The following is a 23828-nucleotide window of genomic DNA, read 5'->3' as shown; positions in this document are numbered from 1 at the left end:
GTGAAGTGGTGGATGAAGAGACACCATTCAAGGGATGTCGCTTCAAGCAAGCATGCGACATGTGCTGTTGAAATGCCAACCTACTTTACAGGGAGCCTTGCAGTTGCCGTTGCTTTAACTCACACTGTCGGCCTTTGTATCTCATATTTCCTATGCCGCGAGGAGTGCCCACTGCCAGGGATCAATAGCAACTGCGTGAGGATGCTTCCCGCGACAGTTCTGGGGGCTTATTGTTAGTGGGAATCGTTAGTGCTTGCCTCTTTACGCCAGCGGACGATACAGTTATAACAGTCCACGTAACTGTAGTCTCTGAAGCTTTCAATCCAAACATGGCAGCCTGACTCATTATTCCTCCCGACACGGTGAACATGGACCAAAGTGTCAAATATGGGTTTGGCAAATCTAAAGTAACAAAAGCATGCTCCAGAAATATGTGACCTTGAGCCACATGCTGACGCACCCCAAATGGCCAGCAATGAGACCTTGTGTCTTGTGTGGCGCAGCCCTCCGAGAATCCTAAAAACGCCCCACGACCACCTCTCTCCCCTTGTCAACAAGTTGAAGCCCTCAAGAAGTGTCAATTATTCGCAATACGGAGCACCAGTGTTTCTTGGAGTATTGGAATATAGTTGGTCACAGTGTTATGAACCAACAATTGTGAGGCCTCTCCCATAATGATATGTAGGCTCGAGAGTGTCTTGGTCCATCATCGGCTGATTACCAAATGACCCTCGTGACCAAACTTGTCCATGTGATGATAATCGACCCAGCTGCTTTACGTTGTGCTACATTCGGCCAAACGTGATCGGTTTGTCACACGTGAAGCCCCCGAAGAAGGACTTATTTTGATCGACCTGCGCAATCCATGTCATATATGAGACTCTTTTCCGGCACTGTGCCACTCTCGACGAGCTGCATCGACGGTGGCGCGTCACCCGCTGCTCATTATCCCTGGCACGTTCAACGTCCCGAAAACTGATACCCAGGGGTATCGCGTGATTGGCTCGTCGGGCGACTCGTGCTGAGGATTTGAGGATAAATTATTACCTTCTTGCCTCTCAACCCGGTCTGGAGGAAATGACGAAAACGGCCATCAAACGTAGGAGACGACCTGAATAAACATCACGGCCGGTTCGAAGCTCAAATACCCGCCTCCTTTCCAGCTAGATCCTCTTTCAAGTGCTGCTCGGCCTAGCCTCTCAACTATTTGTCGTCGACTTGAACGCCTCACCAACTGACAGTTGAAGGAGCCGTATGTACCCTTAGACTCATCCCGATGTTGCCATCGTACTTACTCTGACGATTTGGAAGTCAAGTCTTGAGGCTGATATCGCCAGCCCCCTCTTTCACACAATGAGTGACGAGAGCATGTCTGCAATCGTACCATCACTAGATTCCAGGGAAACAATGGAGAGCGAGGCCACACTGGTTGCCGTTTCTGAGACAATACAGCCAGCCCCGAGGAATGAGCAATATCATCATCATTCTAATTCCAACAGACACACTCTGAGGCTGTTTGATTTCATGAGCATAATGCTCAGGTTGACACTGCTCTGGATGAATCTACTGCTCCTGCCCTTTTGCGGCTGGAACGCTGCAAGCTCTACACTCTTCCTTGTTATGCGAGGAGTCCCACTGGGTCGACAAGTGGAAGTATTTCTTCGTTTATCTTATAATATAGCTAAGATGGAAGTCAGTCCCGCGGGACCATACAGATGATAAAGTATGCTGTTAGGTGACAATTTTTGTGCAAGTCCGGTGGCGAAATTCTGGCAATCAGTCACAACGGTGGAGGCATTCACATATAAGCGACACACCTGTCACTAGGCAGCACGCGGATCCCTAATTATATGCAATGTCTTGAGATGAAGTTTCTGAGAAAAAAAGAGCATATATACATGAAAAGTTACGAATAAGTAGACGTAGTTGGTTGCTTGTAATTACAGTGTTGGGCAACGTCAGAGTACCCGAAGAATTATGCTAAGAAAATGCCCCGAGCGACAAGGTCGAACGCTTCAGATACTTCATTGAAGGTATTCACCGACAAGAGCCAAGTCGATAATGGCCGCCAGTCCATATAAAGCAGCGTCATTCGTAGAAATCCACGACGCCTCATCAATAGGGGCCAACACATCGCTGCCGTTGAAATGCACAGTGCTCCAGGGAGCAGACTGCTTCAACCCATCGGTGTTGAAGAACTCATTCCAAGCACGAGCCGCGAGAGTCGCGTTGTTCGTGCGATGAGCAGCGTACGCAGTGAGACGAGAGTGTCCCTGCTTGAGACTCGTATTACCGAATCCCTTGCCGTAACGCGCCGTCTGCTCGGCGGCGCTGGCGCTGTAGTAGTAGCTGTAGTCGTACCACGCTTGTTCGAAGCCCTCGGGGACGTCGTCGCCAGCATGCTCAATGAACTCGGCAACGACCTCCATGAGGCCGAAGACAGCAGACAGGTGGGACACGGCGACGGTGCCGTTGTTGTTAGGATCCGCAGGCGGGGGGCCCAGGGTGCCGTCGGCGAGGTTGTACAGGCCAGAGCCCGTGACGAAGCCGTTCTTGAGCTTGGCGATGCTGGCGGCGGTGTTGGTGAGCTTCGTGCGAGCCTCTTCCCAGCGAGAGCCACGGCGCTCCCACTCGAGAAGCCAGGAAGCAGCGAGGGAGGACCAGTCCGTGCCAAGACCGACGGCGACGGAGGAGTTGGGCGTCGGGACCCAGCCGTCGGTGCGGACCTTGCGGTTGGGGTCGAGGACGCCGTAGGTCTTGTCTGTGTCGAGGATCTCCTCGATGAGCTCGCCGGTGCGCTCATCGCCGCCCGTGACGAAGAAGAAGACCTTGCGGTACTGCGGCGTCGAGATACGTGCCTGCTTGGCGCTGTCGCCCCAGTGCTGGACGCCGTGGCGGGTTCCGAGGCCCTTGTACTTGCCGAGGTGGTAGACGTCGACTTCGCCGGTGTGGCGGACCTGTGCTTCGGCAAAGCGGAAGACGTCCTCGCGGCCGGTGCGGAGGAAATAGTTCCAGAAGAAGAGATCGGGGGAGAGCTCCGAGTTATCCCAGGCGTAGCCACCAATATCATAGCGCCATTGATGTCTGTCCGTGTCGTAGGCGTGGATGAAGTCACCGTGGTCCCAGAAACCGTACCACTTGCGCTGCTCAACCTGGCCCTCGTAAAACTTGAAGAGGAAGTCGAGGTGCTTCTCAATGTCGGCGGCGAGACCTGAGGGCGACTCGGCCGGAGGGGCCCAGTAGTTGCCAACGGCCTTAGTCTCGGCGAGGTATTCGGGCTCGCCAAAGAGGACGGGCGGGTTGTTGGTGTGGTCGGTCAGGTCGGCGAGGAGGGTGCGGTTGGGGGTCTGATCGAAGCCGTAGAGGAAGATCTCGTTGGTTCGGGCAACGCCGTAAGGGTTGTTGAAGCCAGGCTCGTAGTCTTCGTAAGTAATTTCGAGAGCGTCGAGCTGCTCCGCGTAGGTCTCCTGGCCGAGGCCGTCGTGGTAGGGGCGGATATCCAGAGCGGGTGCCGAGGGGCTGTAGATCCAGATTGTAATCTCACCCTTATCCGTGGCGGCGTTGGTGATGTCGATGCCGGTCGGGTAACGCTTCCAGAAGTTGCGCAGGCCAACGGCGAGACCACCCTTGGTGGCACCGCCGAGGTACGCAAGACCGCCCGAGCGAGTGCCGCCGGGGATGTTGACCCAAGACTGACCAGCCTTGGTGCGCTTCTTCAATGTGAAGCCGTCAGGAGAGAGCTGGGTCAAGCTGAAGTCGCTCCAAGTAGGAATCCACTTGAGTCTGGTCGTGACTCTCTGGTCCCACGTCGCGGGATCGGCAAGCTCCACGCCTTCGAATTGGTCGTTGCGGATGTCGACGCCGGGGTCCCTACGGAGACCGGTGATGCCCTGCACGGCTTCGCTCAGGAGACCTCCGTCAATGCCAGAGATTCTGACGTGGCGGTTGTACTGCTCCTCGCCTTCGAGGGGAACCTCAAAGCGTATGCCGAGCCCAGAGATGAAGTCTTCTTCGGCGTTGCCGTCGTAGATGACTGTGTGGACGATGCGAACGGCCTCGGAGTTGTGGTAGAGATAGAAGCGGAGGATGAAGGGGAGCCAGTCATTGTGGCTACCGTCGCCGGAGTGTTTGCCACGGACGGTGACGAGGGCACGAGCAGTGTTGTCCTTGCTGACAGTGACCTCTTCGATGTTGCTCTCGAAGTTGAAATAGTTGATGGCAGATTGACCCTTCAACTCCGGCTGGTCCTCCACGCCAGATTGAGAGTGCAGCACAAGCTTTCCGTTCTGGCCGATAGTTTTGCCAGAAGCGGTCTTGATCTCGCCGACGACGACGTTGCCCGACTTGGGGAAAGTGACGGCAAGCTTGCCGGTATCGACAGTGACGGCATCAGCTGAGTCGGCGACCGTGAGGCCGCTAGACTGCTGCCGTCTGGCACGGGAGAAGCGCGTCGTCGAGTTGGACGACGAGGATGCGCTGACTGTGTACTCATCCAGAATCGTGTCGGACTCAGGGATCGCGTGGCCAGTCCATTTGATGGAGCCGTCAGACCAGTATGCCGTCACCCATGTCTGCAGCAAGCCGCCACCCGAAAGAGAGAACTCGGTTGAGTTGGGAAAGTACTTGCTGCGGGCCCAGGGCAGGCCGAACGTTGTACCGGATGTGTAAGAGGGAGTGCTGCCGAGCCATTTGACGGTGGCACTGTCACTGGTGCTGTTGTCGAAGCGTTGCGCGCTTGCCGGGCCCATAAGGCCAGTGAGGGCAACGAGACCAAGAACGAGCCGAGACATTCTTGGAAGAACAAAGAGTGAGGAACTCAAGACGTCTGACCGCGCACCGTTACAACAGCTGCGACGGTGTTGCTCTAATAAGAGCGAAAGACATATTCGGTACAACCGGAAGCGAAAGGAATTGATATCAAGTCGACCGCGTGATCCGCCGAGTCTTGGCTCGCAGCACAGCCTGTGGATGGCATCATCCGACGCGATGATCTTGAGTCGTGGGAGTGGACGGATGAATGCCTTCAGACTTGGCCCGACGCGATCTCAGCGCGCATGATGCCATCCGTTCGCTCCATCTTTCTCGGAGAGTCGCCCGCAATCGAGGGGGATGCTACGCTGCTGGTGGCCACTAGATCTGCAGGTTAGATGAGGCCAAGGGACTCCCCTCTTTCTCTCGACTTGGGTCACGGAGCGACATAACTTCAAGAGAGTGAAAGAGCCATATGAAGCTCTGTGCCGATCTAGCTTCCGAGAGCTGCAGAGGGTGAAGGGGAAGCTCTCATCTTCGGTGCAATTGCACCGATGGCGGAGGAACGGAACCGGGGAAAGGGTCCAACTTTGAAATGTTCAGGGGCACTTTCTCACCTCCCAGACGGGGCAGTTGGGCCGGGATGCAGGTCCCGCACATGTTCCACCGAGAGACCGAGGAATTCCAAGACTTTTTTTTTCCCAAGCTTCCCAACTGCGATCCAATGGGGAAGAGCCGAGAAGGATGCGGGGTAAACGGCTTCTGGTGCTTGATGGTGAAAGAGGTTGAAGAAGCGAGATTAGACTTTTGAATATGCATATTCGCAAGGTGATGAATGCAGGGGAAGCTCGTTGTAGGAGGAAGCTAAGGTAATCGAGCTTTATTGCAACCTCGAGCACGCAATATTGTCATCTCATGTCGAATCAAGTGATTGGGACCGCTGTTAACTTTCTCGAGAGCCCTTTTCGACTAAGAATAAGCAGAAACAAATGACTTTCCAAACCGGCGCAAGATTCGCGACCTGACGGTGACAGGGACATGCACGCAGGAACGTACCAGACTGCCGGAAAGAGACATGGGGCCGGAATGCCACCGAAAATCATCTCGAACTGCACGGGGCTCGCACGAAGTTTCGTAATGTAGGCTTGTCTTTGGCTCATTGAAGCCATATCTTGAGATCGCCTCTTATCAAAGACGCCATGTTCAATTTGGAAGGGGTGATCAGGTTCTACAGCTCTAATTGAAGTTTCATCATCTCATCTCCGTCACATGCCTCATCCACGGGCTCTCCTCCATCAGTCGCAGCACTGGCGGATCGAGTCAAGCCGCGATACACAGAATCATGTTTTCGACGTTGAGAGATAGACTACAGGACCGTTAATATATGTCCTACTGTCATCAGTTTATGTTTTCTGAGGCCCGGCCACCGAGACTCACCGCGTGTAGCCAACTAGCCACGCGCTGCCGTCACCATCGGTTTGACCCGCCCGCCCATGCCGCGCCTTCGGCTTTCGGGATGACACCATAATCTTTACAGGGGACCGCAAGGATACGATGATAAGAAATCGCGTATCGGTTACCCAGGCTCATGGACAGTGATTTAAACAAGGCGGACCGCTCGGAACTTGTCTATTCACACAGAAGTAGGACGAATCTCGGCTAGTTGTCGAAGCTTGCATGCGCCTTGAAGTTGTATATCGAATAATTGAAGACGGTGACAACCTGTCACATAGTTTGCTGAAGGTAAAGAAAACATACGACATCTAGCTGGCATATTGGACTGTGAGATGAGATATTCGAGGCACATGGGCAAGAAGCTATTCATGAACCCAGGTGGGGGAATCTGAAGGCCTGTCATATGTATACCCAACTATCAAACTTCCCGAACCTCCTGCATTCTTGATATGCATTGCATTTTCCCATTCCACGCATTATCTAATACTCTTGCATGTCGATCATCGAAGCAAGCCAAGTTCAGAACGCTGTCTATGTCGTCGCAGGACTCTCCTCTTACGGAATAGGATACTTAACATCTCCTAGCACTGACCCTCTGGAATGGACTCTGTTCTGCTGGCAACAACGTCGTATTCCCAGGAGAATACCCAAATGATGTTATTGGGTGCCAAAAGGGAAGGGGAAAGAGAAAGGTGTAACCTATATCATAGCCACGTCAGTTCCGTCAAAGACATGACGACGAGAATAAAGACCTTAGACCTTTTAGCGACTTCCACCAACGTCAGCGTTTTGGTAGGCGCGCTGTCGAAGAAGAAACTTGGTTCCCTACTGGCTTTCTGCTGGCTTACAACAACAACGATCTCAACCTGGAGAGGGTTATTCCGGTTTCGTGGTGTAGTTGGTTATCACGTCAGTCTAACACACTGAAGGTCTCCGGTTCAAGTCCGGGCGAAATCATTTCCTTTTGCTTTCCGATACCAATCACTTCACGATGCTATCGACATGATTTTTGACATTGCCAGAATTATTTGAGTGTTGTTGGGGAATGTTCTTTCAAAGTTCAGCCACCCGCCATTTAGACTTTTGTCGTTTTTTTCTTTTTCTTTTTCTTGGAGTCAACGCTCGACAAGCCACTCCCGTGCCACATCATCCGAAACCCCAACGTCGGAGGAAATCGTAATAATTCAGTTATTATTTCGGTATTGCTAATTCGATTAACTAGGTCTCGATGCTATCAATCCGCGCTCGTATTTTCCCGAAACAAAACAGATCCCTGTGGTTCTCGCATGCCTTCGCTCTCATTCGGTTGTTTTCTTCGCATCGTCGCCACCCTCAGCCGTCTCCAGCTGGCCGGTCCCAGCCGCTGCTTGTGCAACCTCATTGCCAGCAGCCTCAGCTCCTGGGGCCGATTGACCCTCGGCTTTTCCATCGCCAGCAACCTCCACCTCGGGCTTCTTGTCGCTCTCAACCTTTGCAGCGTCCTTCGCATCAGCAGCCGGCGCCTGTGACGGTGTCGACTTTCTAAAGATGTTAACGCTCGGCAGTGACCAGCCCTTCTTCTTGCTGTCGTCGGCGGCCGGCTCGGCAGGTTGAGACTCGAGTTGACCGGTGGCTGCGGCCGCTTGCGCAGTCTCGTTGCCGACAGCGTCGCTCGCAGTCTCTTGATCTTCCTTCTTGTCGTCAGCGACAGCTGGATCGGTCTTCGCAACATCGTCTCCCGTCTTGGCGACATCTCCAGCCTCGGCCGCCTTCTCAGCCTCTGGCTTCTCCCCGTCAGCCGGCGCTTGCGAGGGAGTTGACTTTCTGAAGATGTTGACGCTAGGCAGCGATGCCTGTCCCAAAGAGGAGACAGAGGTGGGAACCTTGGGCATATTTGGCATGTTCGGCATATTGGGCATACCTGGCATACTGGGCATACCAGGAAGCCACCCCTTGACGCCTGTGCCTGTTGACTGCGCGATGCGGAAGAGGTGCTGCATGTACGTCCGCTTTTCCTCGGTAGTCATGTTCTCCGGGTTGATATCGCCGACCAAATCTCCCTCGCCGTCGGCAGGGAGAGGCACAAGCGAGGCGGCAGCGGCGATGTCAATAGGCGACTCATCGGGCATCTCGTCGTCCGCCGACTTTGACGCTTCCTTCTCATCGAACTTTTCGTCAAGCTTATCGTCCGACTTGTCTTCCGGTGCTTCGGTATTGGAAATTGCCTTTTCCAACGTTTCCTCGACCTCGGCGTCCTCTGCGACCTCCTCAGGCGGCGTCTCGCGGAACTTGGCGTCGTCAACAACCGGCTCCTCGCTCTTGAACCAATCAATCACGAGGTTTGCCGCCTGGTCTGTCATCTTCTCGTACCCCTTGTGCTTCGCAGGCTGGAACATGGCCATGTGTGCGGCCACCTCGTCGTCAACCTCTGGCAGAACCTGGCGCGAGAAGAGCGACGATGCAGGATGGCTCTCCTCCGGCACGGCGCAGAACGTCCGCTCCGGGACAAAGTAGCCACCCTGCCAGTACCCATTCTCGCCTAGCGACGCATAAAAGTCGTGAATGCCAACACCCTTGAGCGCGCCCATTCGCTCGAGGCGGCGGTTGAGTTCCTTCTGCTTCATGAGCGCGCCGACGAAGGTGAAGTGGTCCGACAGCCACGCAAAGGATTGGCCAACGTTGCCGCGATTGATATACGCCAGCCCCTGGCCGAGGGCATCGACGCTCTGCTGGTAGCCCTCCTTGACGGAGTTCTTGTTGAGGCCCTTGAGGCTCTTCATGATGGCCTCGCGGTTGACGTAGGCGGCGACGCCGCCGGCTGCGATGGCGCCCACGGTGCCTGTCCTCACGGCAACGAGCTGCCACGTCTTCCAACCGGGGTTGCGGGTGGCGGTAGTTGTCACGGCCGAGGTTGCGGCGCGGCGGGTTCCTAGGCGAGCGAGAGTCGAGGGTGCGGCGGCCGAGAGGGCCGTCATGACGTTGAAGACGCTGCTGACCTTTTGGTAGTTGGAGAAGCCGCCGTAGACGAACATGGAGCGGGCGAGACCATTATAGGGGGTGTCAAAGGTGAGGATGCCCTGGATGAGGGGGAAGATTGGGTCGTCTTCTGACGGGTTGGACTGTGCTCGCTCGTTGATGGCGAGGAAGAGTGAATCTGCGGCGACGAAACCTCTAAGGTGGCATTAGTCTTTGATCATCTTTGGAAAGGCAGACCTTTCGACGGCGCCTACCCCATAGAATGGGCGACGAGAACGACTCCGACTTCTCTGTCTTTTGGTGGCCAGGGTTTCTCTACGCTGGCTTTTCTGACATCCATGACCCTCTCCTTGAGCCTACGTGGTATTAGATTACTTCACGGTAAAGACGACTGCGAGTGATGAGTAGACTGACCATGCGAGAAACGCCTCGGTGGCCTGCGCCAGCTCGCCCTTGGTCTCATACTGAGGGTACACAATGGACTCGACACGATGATCCGGGAGCTGCTTGGTGACTGATCGCTTCAGGTCCTACATCAGAAGCATTAGTATGGAAGGGAAAGAAATCGGCGCGCAGTGTCGGGACAGTCTCACATCTGGAAAGTCATGAAATGTGTCTTCGTTCCCCTTGTAAAATTTGTACTTGTTAGCTGCTTGCTGTGCCGGCGCATCGATGGCTTGCTGTTGTTGCTGACTACTCACTTTGAAGCCATGGATGAAACACAGAAGCAGTGTCCGAGGCATGATGGAAGATTACCAAAGGTAATTTAATTTAGGGTACGGTAGCTAGTAGGGATTTGAGAAACAATTAGGTATATCGGATAGGTGAAAACTGACAGGAAAGTAAGTAGAGTAATGCTAGGTATTTCGTAGGTAAAGGGTATCATGAAGGAGAACACATCCGTAGCAGCCAAGAAAGGACGACTGGTGCTCATGGAGTAATATCCCGCATCTTCCCTTCCCCTCTCTCCCTCCTTCTGCATTTCTCTTCCTCTCTCTTACACCACCAAGCGGATGAATGACCAACCAGACAGTCCATGCAGAGCAGTGACGATTGACTGAGCGGTTCGTGCATGTGCAACGCCTTCCCTCCCCTCCAGTGCAATTTGTTCCAGGTTTTTCCCAGCCACACCTTCTCCTCTGCGAAGCTGCGAAAGTTGCGTGGGCGCGTGGCGAGTGCGTCGTCGCCGGGAGCCAATGGCACAGGGCGCAACTTTGGCCAAGACGTCACCGACGACGTCATGTTGCCGCACCTCGAACTTTTGACGTCGGGGCCTCTCATCTCACCCTTCACTCACGGGTTCACTCACACTCTTCACTCGCACACTCACTCACCCTCTCTCACACTTTCTCAGCCACTCACTCACGGTTTACTCACTCACATCACCCCCATCAGCTTGGGTCTGGGCACTTTCTCACCCACATCAACCCATCCATCCCAGTCCATGTCCAATACCTCTACTGTCAAATCACAGCCCTGTGATAGATACTCACCTTCCACCTTCTGCAAGGCGCGGCACGTCACATTGAAAGTCAAATAGACGAGCCCGATGCAGATCCGCATAGCTGGGTGCCCCTCCGGTGGGATTGGCTGGTCCTCCTCCACGTGCGATCCAAGATCTTCAGCTCACGATCGCATCGATGCATGGCCCCCCGGCCTGTCAATGTGAAGGATTTCCAAGATTTGCTCCTATGGTATCTTTGATTTTGATGGATTCCAGGAATTCGGCTCTGATATGATCCACCCTTGTGACTTACATTCTCACCCCCATCACTGTCATCCCAACTCATCATCCCTCTCACTCCGCTGTAGTAGTCTTGTTTTTCAAGTATCCAAACGACAACGTTGGATCAAACTTCCCAATCACCGTCTCATTCGCCGCAGAGCCATAATCCCACACAGTGTAAAAGTTTCTCAAAAACGGCGTCCCAATCAGCACGAACCCAGACTGCGCGCCACCCTCGAATGGAGGCCAGCACGCGTCATCCCGGTACGCGAAACCAGGTCTCGCCAACTGGTCGCCCGGGATCTCAATCGTCTGTGGGTACCGGTAGTCACCAAAAGTAAACTTGAACGACCACGACGAGTTGAACTCGCTGCAAAGCGGAATGTGCTCGCCCTTGAGGATCTTGGTGTAGTTCATCCCGATAGACTCGTACACGGCCAGGTTCTGCTTCGTCGGTAGCGTAATGGACCCCGCCCCCGTGTCGAAGACGACGCGCGCCTGATCGAAATCCGTCTCCGTCTCGATGACGCTGCCGTTGCTCGTCGTCCGCGTGCCGTTGACCTTGAGGATCGTCGACCGCCAGACATCGTAGGTGCCGTCCACGCGGGTGATGGGGATCGTGACGAGGTCGCCGTCAACATACTCATCCTCGCGGGAGCCGCCAATCGTCAGAACGCCATCGCCGGGCACGCCGCTCGTGTTCTTGGCCTCGGTGCCGTAGTAGATTCCAAATTTGGCCGCGTCGAGGCGGTTCTCCGCCATGAGCGTCTCGACGACGGTGTTTGCGCCGCCGTCGATGATGGAGCTGAAGCCGAGGCCCATGAAGCCGTCGGCGGCGAGCGCAGCCCAGTTGCTCTCGTTTGCGGCGATGAAGGACTGGTCCCAGGAGAAGTTGCCGACGGTCCATTTCTCGGCGACCGTGGGGCCGGCGACGTCGCCTCCGAGGTAGGGGATTACGGCGCTTTCGCCCGTGTAGTGGCCGCTGGTTGAGGCGTTGATGCTGTAGCCAGTTCTATCATATCTGCCATTCCACGTATCAGTGAACCTGAAGGATTATCATGCCCAGAGAGTATGGTTTGAGACACGCACCCGCTCCCGTTATTGCAATTCCCCCTGGCCAGACATTGGCTGTCGGTCGCCCACGAAGACGAGCTTCCCGTATCGAAGAGCAGACGGAATGTCTTTGCTGGGGTCCCGATGCCAAACTCGACAACTTTCTGTGATGAATGTGTGAGTACTAAATCTCATTGCCAAACCTGGCAGGTGAGACTCACGTAGCCATTGTCGACAATGATGCCCAGGTCAAGCACAGCCGCGGTCGCAACAGACGCGACCGCTGCCGCCGAGAAGAAACGAGTAACGGGCGACATGTTTCCGAGGATCTGAAAACTGACGTATCCAAATGATTGACAGAACGTGCAGCGAGAAGGGGGCGATCAGATGAACGGCCCGACGGGATACACGAGCCATCTTTAATAGCAGAGCTTATTTACTTCGATGTGCCCATCGTCCCGCATTATGGCGATCATTTGCAACCTCGTAAAGGGCGGATGCTACAGGGAGCCTTGGTGGGGAAGGTCAATTTCGACAATGCCGGGATTCCCTCCAGAGTCGACCCGTCCAACGCCCACCTCAGTGCCGGACTACTCCGTAGTTGACAAACCCGCTCGCCATAGGGTGAACTGCTGCTATTTTCGTCCATCAAGTCGTGTTGCTCCGCCCTTCGCTTTTAACCTAATTCGCCGGCGCCGTCGAGCGTGGCGACGTGGTTGCTGGCAGTGGATGTAGTCTAGAGGATGAGGCGTGGTGTAAGTACGAGGGGATCAGCCGCTGGACCGAACACGGGGAGATACTACTTACAATCTTGACTTTCAACTCCGATCTTCTCGTTCTTCTTCAGCCCTACCTCTGCTGAACGGACAGTTAGTTGGGGGCTGAGTCCAGAGGCTCTTGACTCGTAGCCATAGTTCATCCCATTTGCGCGTGGTTCTAATGAGGTAGCCACACTTGTATTCGTACTGTGGCAGCCCCTGTCATGCCTCTGTTCACTCTGTTAACCTTTGCAGCCCATTTGTTTGGCTTCTTCCAGGGCCCAATGCCCGGAGCATCAGGCGACTTATTTGCGAAAGCGAGTACAAACCACCAAACTTTCAGCACACGATGATTGTCAATTCAATGGCTCCAAGGCTATACATCTTTGAACGTTCTTTGGAATGAGATTGTCTCCACATAGTTATAGAGTAAGGCTTCATTTACACCAAATTTTGACATCTCTACTGTGTCTTCACAACAACCTCAACCCCCTCGAGACCCGCACCAGAAACCGTAACGGTGATGTCTCCAGCAACACCCTCCTCAGATCGCACAATACCCAACACAAGACCGCTATACGCCTTGCGCACCAACGACGGGAACGCAACCAAGTCCGCCGGGTCACCGTTATCAGTCGCAACAATCTCACCAGGTCCGCTAACAGAGAAGGTAATCTCATCATCCGCGAACCTCACCACGTCGCCGTTCGCATCCAGCACCTCAACAGTAACAAACGACAAGTCCACGCCGTCGGCCTTGATCGTCGTACGATCCGCAGACGCGCGAAGCTTCGCCGACGCGCCAACAGTACGCACCGTCGTCTCGGCCCATTCGGCGCCGTCTTTATACGTCGCAACCCGGATCTCACCGGGCTCGTACACGACGTCGTCCCACCGGAACCGGTACGTCAGCTCCGCGCGCGTCTGCTTGCCCTGCGAGACCCCGTTCACAAACAACTCGGCCTCGTCCGCCGACGTAAACACATGCACGGGCGTAACCTCGCCGACGCGGTCCTCTGGCCAGTTCCAGTGCGGCAGCACATGCGCAAACTTGACGTCGGGCCTCCAGCGCGCCTGGTACAGGAAGAAGCGGTCCTTCTTGAAGCCCGCGAGGTCGATGATGCCCGAGTACGAGCTGCGCGCCGTGTAGTACGGCGTCGGCTCGCCGAGGTAATCCCACCCGGTCCAGACGAACTCGCCCGCGACAAAGGGGTGCGTATCCTGCGCCTTGAAGACCTTGTCGGGCGAGGAGCCAAAGTTGGCAGAGTAGAGCTCGTACGCGCTGACCTGCTGCGAGGTGGAGTTGCCGCCCGAGGTGTCGTTGACGGGGGCGCCCGTGTCGCCCGTCACGGGGAACATGTAGGTCCCGCGCGTGCTGAGCGCCGAGGCCGTCTCGCTGCTGAGAATCATCTTGTCCGGGAAGGCCTCGTGGAAATCGGCGTACAGGGGGTGCGTCCTCACGCCCGGGAGGAAGGAGTAGTTTGGTGTGTCGCGGATGCCTTCGCCCTGGTAGTTTAAGCTGAGGACGTCCATAGCGGTAGGGAAGGACATGTTCGGCTTGGCAAAGTTCATGGATGCGGTGGATGGCCGGGTGGGATCTTCCTCGCCCACGATGCCGTGAAGCTCGAGCGCGGGGACGGTGCCCGGGTCACCAATCTGCTGCTCCGAGACCTCGTTGCCGAAACTCCACATAATGACGGAGGCGTGGTTGCGATCGCGGCGCATCATGGCACGCAGGTCTGCCTCGTGCCAGTCTTCAAAGATGAGGTGGAAGTCGTTTGCCGTCTTGTTGCGGTACCACGAGTCAAACACCTCGTCCATGACAAGGAACCCGCGGCTGTCTGTCAGTTCGAGGAGTTCCGGGGCGGGCGGGTTGTGAGACATGCGGATGGCGTTGCAGCCGAGCTCCTCGAGAACCTCGAGCTGGCGCTCGGCGGCGCGGGTGTTGAAGGCTGCGCCAATGGCGCCGAGGTCATGGTGGTTGTTAATGCCCTGTATGAGGACGTGTTCGCCGTTGACGAGGAGGCCGCGGTTCGCGTCGTAGGTCACGGTGCGGATGCCGAAGCGGGTTTCGTAGGTATCAACGACAGCGCCAGCGAGGCTGACTGTCGTGATGGCCACATAGCGGTTCGGTTTCTGGGTTGGTGGTGGGCCCCAGAGAAGGGGAGATGTGACAATCGCTGAGCCGTTGACTTGTGCTTTGCTACCGGCCGTGACGGAGGTTGATGAGCTGGGCAATTCGGCTACCTTGACTCCCGGCTTGTCGGTTGAGGCGTCGAGAAGGTGGATTCCGGTCGAGACCTCGACGTCCTGGTCAGAGTCACCCTTGTTCTCGACCTCTACCACCAAGTCCACGGTAGCGGACTCTGAGGAGACGTCCTTTGTGACGATGTAGGTTCCCCATTGCGCGACGTGGACCGGGTTCACCTTTGTCAACCACACATTGCGGTAGATACCACCTCCAGGGTACCAGCGGGCCGAGTCAGGAGGGTTATCGAGTCGGATGGCAAGAACATTGTCTTGTCCAGCCTTGAGGTGCGCCGTGAGATCGAGGCGGAACGAGTTGTACGGGTATGGCCAGCCACCGACCAGGTAGCCATTGAGCCACACCATCGCGTAGGACATGGCACCATCCACATCGAGGAAAATGGACTTGCCCTCATCCTCGGGGTTTACCGTCAACGAGCGACGGTACCAACCCACGCCATGTACAGGCAAGCGGCCCATTCCACCACCAATAATGGGATTCTCCTCGGTATAAAACGGGCCCGCGATAGCCCAGTCGTGAGGGAGATTGACACTCTCCCAAGATCCATCGTCAAAGCTCGTCGAGGCATACGAGACATTGCGCGAGGGCTCGCTACCAGGGCGCTCGTAGTGCTTAGCCGGGTCGTTGATGAAGTCATTGGCTGACGGCAAAATCCAAGGCTTCAGCGCAAAGGTGTCGGTGAGGTTCTCGAGGTCCGGACGCTGGTCGTAAATGAGGCCGTCCGGATTGAACTCTGAGCGCCAAAAGCGCCATCCCTTGTTGATGCTCACACGCTCGCGGCCGCCAGTGGTCGGCGTGGACGAGTTCTGTCGGGGCTGGATGGTGAGGGCGTTCGCGGGGCTGAGGATGAGCAGCAGCAGGCTCAAAAGAGTCAGCCCGAAGGCTCGCGTCGGCAACGAGGACCGCCGTGAAGTCGTCATCATCTTGAGAAGTGATTCTGAAGTGACTGTGACATTGTGATACCACCATGGCGCGCCCTACCATATTGTCTTATATGGTAGGCCATGATGTGGTGTTTATGTTCGTATCCCGTCGGCCAAGCTAGGAAACTTTTCCTTGACTTATTTCCGCCCCATTGTTCGGCGACGGATTCCTAGTAGACTCCACGAACAGACCGCGAAACCATCGCACCAGTCCATCATCCCTCGGCTTTGCTTGACTATTGTTGATGGGGAATCACCGAACCATGGGGTCCAATTTCGGGTGAAAAGACTCCAGGGCCTCCGCACCCCGCGTTTCTCCGCACGGTAGTACGACGGTACAGGGGTCCGGGGCGCTCATCAACGGCAATTCCACGATGCATTTAGCCTGAATCTCTGCTTTGATGTGGTCATTGGGCCGCCTGTGACCGCTAAGAGGGGGCCGAGGGGAATATTCTTTGGAGTTGGCTGATCCCCTAGGCGAAAGTTAGTTAAAAAGCTCTTGGGGAGTTGGGGATCGCCTCTGTAGTCAGTGTCTACCCCCACCTCCCGGTCATGACGGAGTCATGGCATTCTTGCGTGCTGATTTTACCGGTAGAATATTTCCTCGCGTGATGAGAGAAAGGAAGGGTTCATGTTCCCACCTTGTCGGGTCGATGGAGCAAAAGACCAGGCTAGCGCGACATATAATAATGTTAAGCACTCAATGCATCCTTACGGCATGTGGCCATGAGTACAGACTATGTCCCAGATGCCTGTCCGCAACTTGGACTCTCTCTAGTGTCTACCGCATGAGAGTCTCTACTACTAGGTCAAGTTGTTGTGATGGCATCATCTCATTAATTTCGTGGGTGCGCACATTATTTCTGCGCAGATACGAGATGCCAGAAGCAGGAGATTATGCACGTTAATCAGGGCATGTAGACCTGTCCCAAAATCTCACATCATGCTCGTGCAACGTCGACTGGGCTTATCATCAGGCTCCGTCCTGAACTCAATCGTGGCGGACGTGAGACAGTATTAACCTGTGCATCAATTGCCTCATTCTCTTCATTCTGAATGTTTGACTCAGAGCGTCGCGAGATTTTGGAGCGGAAAGACCGGTCACAGTGGTCTCCAGGAGATGGGCACCTTGCGTACCTGGAGGCATGGGAGGACGGTATGATCTCAACTTCCTCTTTGTGCCACGCTGAACAGTCGAATCCCTGCTGATAAGATATTACTTGGTAGGCGATTTTGAAGAGGTGCCTATACTTGCTGGAGCTCTAGAAGACTTCGAAGTTGATGAATGGCTTCGTCAAAGGGGCAGATTTTCACCCGTAGGCCGACAGTCCCGTCCAAGGGCGCAAGTCCGTATACTGCTATGCGAACGCCGAGGCTTTCGGCCTCTATGGTTCGCTATGAGCCGTGAATCTTTTCTATCGGTCGAACACGCCATCGGGCTGCCCTCTGTGTCTCTATCGATATTGGAGAGGAGCACTGGAAGCCAGCACGCTCATCCAAGATTCAAGGAAGACTTGAGCGGTGGGCCGATACCCTCGCTAGAGTCATTAGGTACGGACATTATAACGACATGTCTACTACACGCGAGTGATCAATTGATGACGTTCAGTTCCAGTCCTGACAATCAAGCAGCCTCAGCTGTTCCAGCTCGGAAATCTGGGCATGGCGATGTCCCACCATTTTGAAACCCGCACAACTCTTGCCTTCATTCACGGCTGGGACATCTTCTCTGACAAGTCAGTAATTACCAACAAACCGATTGTACCTCACATCGAAGCTATCCAGGAGATGCTCAAGTCATCACGCAGACTTCTATCCCATCCCCTACTTCTTCCCGTCATGATTCTTCGCCGGCACTTGACCAAAGCAGAGATCATGAGAAGACAACTGAGCTCTTTGACGGCGAAAATTGAAGAGGATATTGGGGTCACCAAAACAGCTCGGAATTCCGGGGAGACCGTCCAACATCGACGCATCGAGGACGACGTAAACAAAATGGTCATGAGCGAGAAGTTGAGGATTGAAACAACCGCACAAATTAGCACCACGGTCACTGATGTAATTAACATGAAGGGGACTCTCGAGTGGGACGAAGCATACGTCAAGTTTCTCCGCCGGGTCAACGACGATTTTAAGGCTCGCCGTCGCCAGGGGCATACGCCATCGGAGGCAGATCTGGAGCTGTGTCGCTTCATCGACCTCCTGGAGCAAGATGCACAATCTGTCTCATCATATGCTACCAGGATGCAGTACAGGTTGGACCTTCAATTCAACGTGGTAAGAAATTTTGAGAGATATCGATGAGATCTAGAGTAAAGTCAACAACATCGCTAATGTTTGACGCACGTCAGCTCTACAATTTCGTCGGCCAAGCCGGAAATATCCTCAATATGCGGCTATCAGCACAGGCCGGGCAAGTCGCAACGCAAGCAGGAATGGACAGCACAGCTATGAAGACAATGGCAGTAGTAACGATGGTTTTTCTCCCTCCAACCTTTGTAGCAGTAAGTGAAACCACCTCGTAGGATTAAGATGTCCAGCACGGCACATTCTCCAGTGCTGAAGCGTCGCTGACCAGTCTCCTCAACAGACAATATTCAGCATGTCCATGTTCAACTGGCAAGCTTCATCATCAGGAGGAGACGGCGGTGGTGCTGAGCCCATCGTTGTGCCACAATTTTGGATCTACTGGGCCGTCAGCTTGCCCTTGACCATCGCCATCGTGATGGGCTGGCGAGTGTGGTGGCATTTCCAGAAGGCTTACTATGAGGCCAAGTTCTTGAGACCACAAGAAGACAAGTTCTTTGAAGACAGGAGCCGTGACAAGAGCCGCGACGAGACTCAGGACGTAGGTCCAAAGCGACGGTCACGATATCAAGTAAGGGATGACAATTTTCCCTAGGTATTTGAGCACTTGGGGGAATATGTTTTTTGTTAAAGTCTTTTTTCCTATCGTTGAAAACGCGCATTCGTATTCGTAAAGTCCGTTGAGTCACGCTTAAACGCTCCTATGTATAGATTGGCAGAAGCGCTTGGCACCTATGGCGTGCTTTCAAGCACGCTAAATATGATATACGCCCGATACGCCGGACTGGTTTGAGATGTGCCCTATGATCATTGTCGATGTCTTTACGATTTCGTTACAATTTTTAATAAATTTGCATAGTAGAATACTCCCCAGCCTTTCTTGGATGGACACCTACTAGTTAACGACTCCCGGCTTGAACCCTCTCCACCTCGGCCTCGGCTTGCTTGTACTTACAGTTTGACCGAGACCATCTGCCAATGTGGGGCCCTTCCGACGTCGATACCGGGGACCGGATCGAGAGCCGAGTTGAGTCACGTACTAAAGTTCCTTCTGTAGATAGCAAATACAGATATAACATGGCTAGTTTTTCTCTTAGCCTGGCTGAGTTTTCACAATTCATACCATACTTTAGTCATCGTCTTTCGTGAAATTCCAAAAGACAACGCCCAACTGTGGGACTCGTCATTCGAAAGGCGCAACTCCGAGCAATTTACAAAATCTACCCACGCACTCAACCAATAACATCATCCCGAGATACACGCCTCCGCCATGGCCTCGCCCAGCACCGAAATGCGGAATCGCCGCTGGACGAGAGACTCGTACCTCATCTCGACAGATGCATCTCTCGTCTCCGTCGCCCAGCTCAACGCTGCATTGGCGTCGGAAGCCGTCTACTGGACCAAAGCCATACCGGAGCCTTTCCTGAGAGAAATGCTACAAAACTCGCTCTGCTTCGGCCTCTACGACACCACCACTTCTCAAAAAGAACCCAGCGGCAGCAGCGACGCAGAGTCGAAGGAGTACCACCGATTGATTGGCTTCGCCCGTATCGTTACCGATTTTGTATCTTTCGCCTACACCACGGACGTGTGGGTTGACCCCACGCTTCAAGGCAATGGCCTGGGACGATGGCTAGTGGGACGCGTGCAGGAGGTGCTCGAGCCGATGCCGTACCTGAGGAAGAGCGTGTTGGCCACCGATAGCTGGGATAAGTCTGTGCCGTTTTACGAGAAGATGATGAAGATGAGCGTGATTGGCGGGCAGCCGGGAGGCCAAGCGATCATGCAGATGAAGGGAAAGGGAGCCCCCGGGTATACGGAAAAGACCGATTAAAGGTTCATTGCTGCGAGTTGTAGACATATGTATTCGGAGTTAGATCTATTTACATGTTACGCGCCGCACCTAGAAGACCAAATCAGACGAGATCTCTACGTAAGAACACTGTCCTTCGAATGAGCAAGTTGCCATCTGGATCCTTCTCCGGGAACCCGTAAAAGTTGTTGATGGTGTGTATCAGTTTATATCCTCTCCTCTCATACCAAGCATGTGTCGGCGTCTAGGTCAAATCATCATTGTCAGTCTGACACAACTCGTGCCTATATTGAAGGCAGAACAGTCAACTCACGGGCGGAAGTTTTCCCTGCGCCACCACCATGGACTCCTTCCTCAACTGGTCCTCCTTGGAGACCGTATCCAACATGAGTGTCTTTGCGCACAGCGGCTCGCTGGTGGCCATGCTTTCAACCAGATCCATGGCGGCCCTGGCGATGCCGCAGCTCTGCAGTGCAAAAGATACATAGAGACTCTTAATCCAGTAGACGTTTTCCTTAGGGATCGGCAGGTTGAGGGGCGCCGCGGCGGGGTTGTCGATGTCGAGTGAGATGTGGCCGACGGGGTGGAATGATGCACCTGTTGGGGTTCGCGGGGTTGCGCTGATAAATTCTGCTGTATCCAGAATGGGATTCTTCTCCTGTGGGACGAATGTGAGTACTGAAGCACGGGAGCGGAGAGGTTTGATTGGGTTGGGATTGAACTGACTTTGGGGTATTCGGCGATGTGCTTTGCTAGCCTTGCCTCTCGCTCAGGATCCTCATCTGCAAGTACCTGTGAGCGCGGTTAGTAGATGCACTGCGATGGAACATGACGGTCAAGATGGGGATCGAGAAGAGTTGCGCCAATCTCAATGATTCGCTGTGTTTAGCAACTCGAATAGCACCCCCTTTGTGAAGATAAAAACTTACAAGCCAGTAGATGCACTTGAATCCGGTTCGTTGGTTTTCCTGCCATTGCGGCACTAGGTCCGAGGCCCAGCCGCATGCTATTCTCTGATCTATCATTCTCGTGACGTGGTCCGGGGACTTGGGATCCCAAGGGATCAATTCAACTTTGGCTCTCGACATTGTGCTGACACTACCTCTTTCGCGCCCAATCGAGGTAGTGGGATATCCTTGATCAAAATCCGGGAGAAAAACACAAGCCGTACTGTCGGTTTAAATGAGAGGATTGGGGTTCAGCTTTAAATTAAATAAGTGCACTTTGAAGGAATGTCGTGACGGTGAGTCATTAGTAAAATGTAGCCTAATTCCCTCTGGATTACCAGACTCTCGCTCTTTGATAATTAGGTATGTTCGGTTGGAGACGGTCGGCGGGTCTGGAGAACACCAAATTCACTCGGCCGGCTTCTTGGAACCTTCTTCGGCTTCGGCCACTTGGAAACAACAAACACACACACACACACACACACACACACGGGGAACCTGGGAAGGATAGTCGAGCCGGGTTACGTTAGCGTTTGTGGGGCGCTTAAGGACACAATCATCCCGCGCGGGTTATGGGTGTAGGGAGCAGAGAAAGGCCATAAGAAGCAGCTCGATAGTACTCCTCGGGCGCTCGTAAATCGTTTTGGGATGGCCCTCGAGGTAGCCAGGTAGTGTAGCACCTGAAATGAGGGCCAGCCGGCTACAGACAAAATCCACTCAACCCGCGACTGGTAAGCTTCCCGAACCCGAAGACTGGGAGTATCTTCATGCAAGACAATGTCACTGGTGCTTATATGTACGAACATGCCCCCGTCTAAACCAATGAACAACTTTAAAGATGCTCGTAAGAATGTGATTGATTATCTTGTAGGATCCATGTCGCTGCCCAAAAAACAAAGTATCTGCAACTAAACGCCCCCGTCCATTCTATCCGGTCATGCAAATGTTATGCTAAAGTCTACTATGAGGGCATCACCCACGACCCGTTTGAGAACCACGTCCCGGCCTGTGTATAATCTAGCGTCACACCGTCCTTCATGTACGCAAATCTAAAATACTCGGGAAGCACCATCTTGGCCTTCCTCAACCACACGAATTCGTTGTCGTTGGGGCCATCAGCAAAGTAGTACCGGAACCGCTCAACGTCATTCACCAGAGCGCTGATACCGTCAAACTCGGTAGAGATGTTTGGCGGTACAAGCCAGCTGAAGGTTACACTGGGCTCAAAGGAGCCCGTAGAGAAGATCGGCTTCGCAATCTGCGGGAGCAGCGAGTTGAAGGGCCCGTCCTCGCGCAGCTCATCGGGCGTCTGAAGAACCGAGTCGAAGCCCCAGCGAGCTATGCCGTTGACGAAGAGGCCCAGCAGCATGCCCTGGTAGAAGAGAGACGTCCGCGTTTGCATGCTTGTGCCGGGCAGTAGGCAGAATGCCATGATATAGTGGTGCACGCGGAGGTCGACGCCCGGGATTGAGACGCCGACGATGACGGCAGCTAGGAAGAGCACATACAGCGCTAGGAACCGAGGTAGTCTTCCCTCGAGCCAGAAGAAATAGACCTGCTTGGCCATCACGAACGTCAGGATAATCAAGATGAGGGCCAGCGCGGGCTTGGCACCGGGCTGGTGCTCAATGTCGTGTGCCGTGAGGCGCTGGATAGGCATCCATCCGAAGGTGTAGTTCGACAGCGCGCCGAACCAGAACCCTCCCAACCAGAGCGTCGTCTTCTCGAACTGAGCCCTCAGATCCGTGAGGGTTCGTCTGACGCAAAGCCGATAAAGCACGGCGGCGCAGAAGAGTGCCGGCAGTAGACGGCCCGTGAACTTGGAGATACGATCCGGCAGAACGGATGCAGCGTGCCGTGACGCTGTGGGCGGATCGGAGCCGAAGCTGACGTGGGCGAAGATGCCGACAAATGAGACGAAGAACTGCCACACCGGGCTCGTCGTGAAGAGGGAGAAGATGGAAGTGAAGAACATGGATGTCGGGAGGAGAGCCTGGCGAGGGTCACGCTTGCCGCACTGGAGGGATGGGTCCGACGTGAGGTTGTACGACAGCGGGAAGTACGAGTCAAATGAGACGGTCTCGACGCCATTCTTGGTCGTGCTGTTGAACCCTTCGTGCTGACCGACGCGATGCAGACGGCCGCAGCCTCCGCTCAGATCCGTTACGATGCCTGCGTGGATCGCTGAAGCGCAGATCATGGAGTCACCGCGGTAGATCTCGTCGCCTACGACCAGCGGCTGGTAGACGATCTCCCGGTCACCGACAGCGTGGGGGTTCAAGAGCTTGTGAGCCATGCAATTTGCCGGACACCTGAAAGAAAAGGAAGAGTTCGTAAAGGGTCGGCAGTCGGCACCGTCTAGCCCGCACCCATTCTTGAAGCGCCAGAGGGTGTCGCCGCAGTCCAAGTTGATGACATCTCTACCGAGCTCATCCCTGATCGCCCGGGACGACGCGAGGGGAATGGAGAAGGCGACGACCCACAGCGCCAGGAACACGGCAAGGACAACGGCCTTCCGGCGCGGCGTCGGCGCCACGAGGTCCAGTAGGCGCGGCGGCGCTTCCTGGACGGCGGGCAGGACGGGCCGGATGATGTGTACGCGCGGCGGCTGGGGCCCGGCGAGGCAGTGCCGCTTGTGGGGGACGTGAGGGCCGAACTTTTGCTGCGAGAGCAGCGAGGGCGTGCTGGATGTGCTCTCCTCGAGCTCGTAGCCTTCTTCTCCGTCGGCTAGGAACTGGGCCTCCTCGTCGGCGCTCCGGCGCGACGACGCGTCATAGTCGTCGTCCATGTCCTTGAACGGGCGGTCCCCGACGCGGGGACCATCGCCGGCGCCCATTCTGTCTTCAACCTTCACCGATCCCTCCCTTGGCCTT

The 23828-nt window shown here is 54.7% G+C and overlaps 8 protein-coding genes and 1 non-coding gene across 9 annotated transcripts; 3 read left to right on the top strand and 6 right to left on the bottom strand.

Annotated features, from left to right (window-relative positions):
• Positions 1 to 2024: 2024 nt before the first annotated feature.
• On the bottom strand, positions 2025 to 4790 carry N0V96_006545 (uncharacterized protein; the record flags this gene model as incomplete). Its single annotated transcript, XM_053195008.2, has 1 exon — positions 2025 to 4790. The coding sequence occupies one exon, from the start codon at positions 4788 to 4790 to the stop codon at positions 2025 to 2027; it is 2766 nt and encodes a 921-aa protein (XP_053047579.2).
• A 2297-nt stretch (positions 4791 to 7087) lies between these two features.
• Positions 7088 to 7161, top strand: N0V96_006544. The gene has a single exon. It is a non-coding gene; the product is annotated as a tRNA-Val (tRNA).
• A 341-nt stretch (positions 7162 to 7502) lies between these two features.
• On the bottom strand, positions 7503 to 9902 carry N0V96_006543 (uncharacterized protein; the record flags this gene model as incomplete). The annotated part of the gene is made up of 4 exons (XM_065757749.1): positions 7503 to 9354; positions 9414 to 9515; positions 9574 to 9689; positions 9753 to 9902. 4 exons carry the CDS (start codon positions 9900 to 9902, stop codon positions 7503 to 7505), a joined length of 2220 nt encoding a protein of 739 aa, XP_065613666.1.
• A 1055-nt stretch (positions 9903 to 10957) lies between these two features.
• On the bottom strand, positions 10958 to 12167 carry N0V96_006542 (uncharacterized protein; the record flags this gene model as incomplete). The annotated part of the gene is made up of 2 exons (XM_065757748.1): positions 10958 to 11897; positions 12160 to 12167. The coding sequence occupies 2 exons, from the start codon at positions 12165 to 12167 to the stop codon at positions 10958 to 10960; spliced, it is 948 nt and encodes a 315-aa protein (XP_065613665.1).
• Positions 12168 to 13158: 991 nt separating this feature from the next.
• Positions 13159 to 15888, bottom strand: N0V96_006541 (uncharacterized protein; the record flags this gene model as incomplete). The annotated part of the gene is made up of 1 exon (XM_053195005.2): positions 13159 to 15888. One exon carries the CDS (start codon positions 15886 to 15888, stop codon positions 13159 to 13161), a length of 2730 nt encoding a protein of 909 aa, XP_053047576.2.
• A 1995-nt stretch (positions 15889 to 17883) lies between these two features.
• N0V96_006540 (uncharacterized protein) lies at positions 17884 to 18790 on the top strand (the record flags this gene model as incomplete). Its single annotated transcript, XM_065757747.1, has 2 exons — positions 17884 to 18165; positions 18479 to 18790. The coding sequence occupies 2 exons, from the start codon at positions 17884 to 17886 to the stop codon at positions 18788 to 18790; spliced, it is 594 nt and encodes a 197-aa protein (XP_065613664.1).
• Positions 18791 to 19465: 675 nt separating this feature from the next.
• Positions 19466 to 20029, top strand: N0V96_006539 (uncharacterized protein; the record flags this gene model as incomplete). Its single annotated transcript, XM_053195003.1, has 1 exon — positions 19466 to 20029. The coding sequence occupies one exon, from the start codon at positions 19466 to 19468 to the stop codon at positions 20027 to 20029; it is 564 nt and encodes a 187-aa protein (XP_053047574.1).
• Positions 20030 to 20312: 283 nt separating this feature from the next.
• N0V96_006538 (uncharacterized protein) lies at positions 20313 to 21033 on the bottom strand (the record flags this gene model as incomplete). The annotated part of the gene is made up of 3 exons (XM_053195002.2): positions 20313 to 20666; positions 20735 to 20800; positions 20938 to 21033. 3 exons carry the CDS (start codon positions 21031 to 21033, stop codon positions 20313 to 20315), a joined length of 516 nt encoding a protein of 171 aa, XP_053047573.2.
• An 883-nt stretch (positions 21034 to 21916) lies between these two features.
• Positions 21917 to 23791, bottom strand: N0V96_006537 (uncharacterized protein; the record flags this gene model as incomplete). Its single annotated transcript, XM_053195001.2, has 1 exon — positions 21917 to 23791. The coding sequence occupies one exon, from the start codon at positions 23789 to 23791 to the stop codon at positions 21917 to 21919; it is 1875 nt and encodes a 624-aa protein (XP_053047572.2).
• Positions 23792 to 23828: the final 37 nt, after the last annotated feature.

This window comes from Colletotrichum fioriniae (assembly GCF_027942845.1).
Source record: "Colletotrichum fioriniae strain IMI 355084 chromosome Unknown scaffold_7, whole genome shotgun sequence".
Lineage (NCBI taxonomy): Eukaryota > Fungi > Ascomycota > Sordariomycetes > Glomerellales > Glomerellaceae > Colletotrichum > Colletotrichum fioriniae.
Note: the sequence above shows the minus strand (reverse complement) of the source record. Positions and strands in the feature narration are given on the sequence as shown.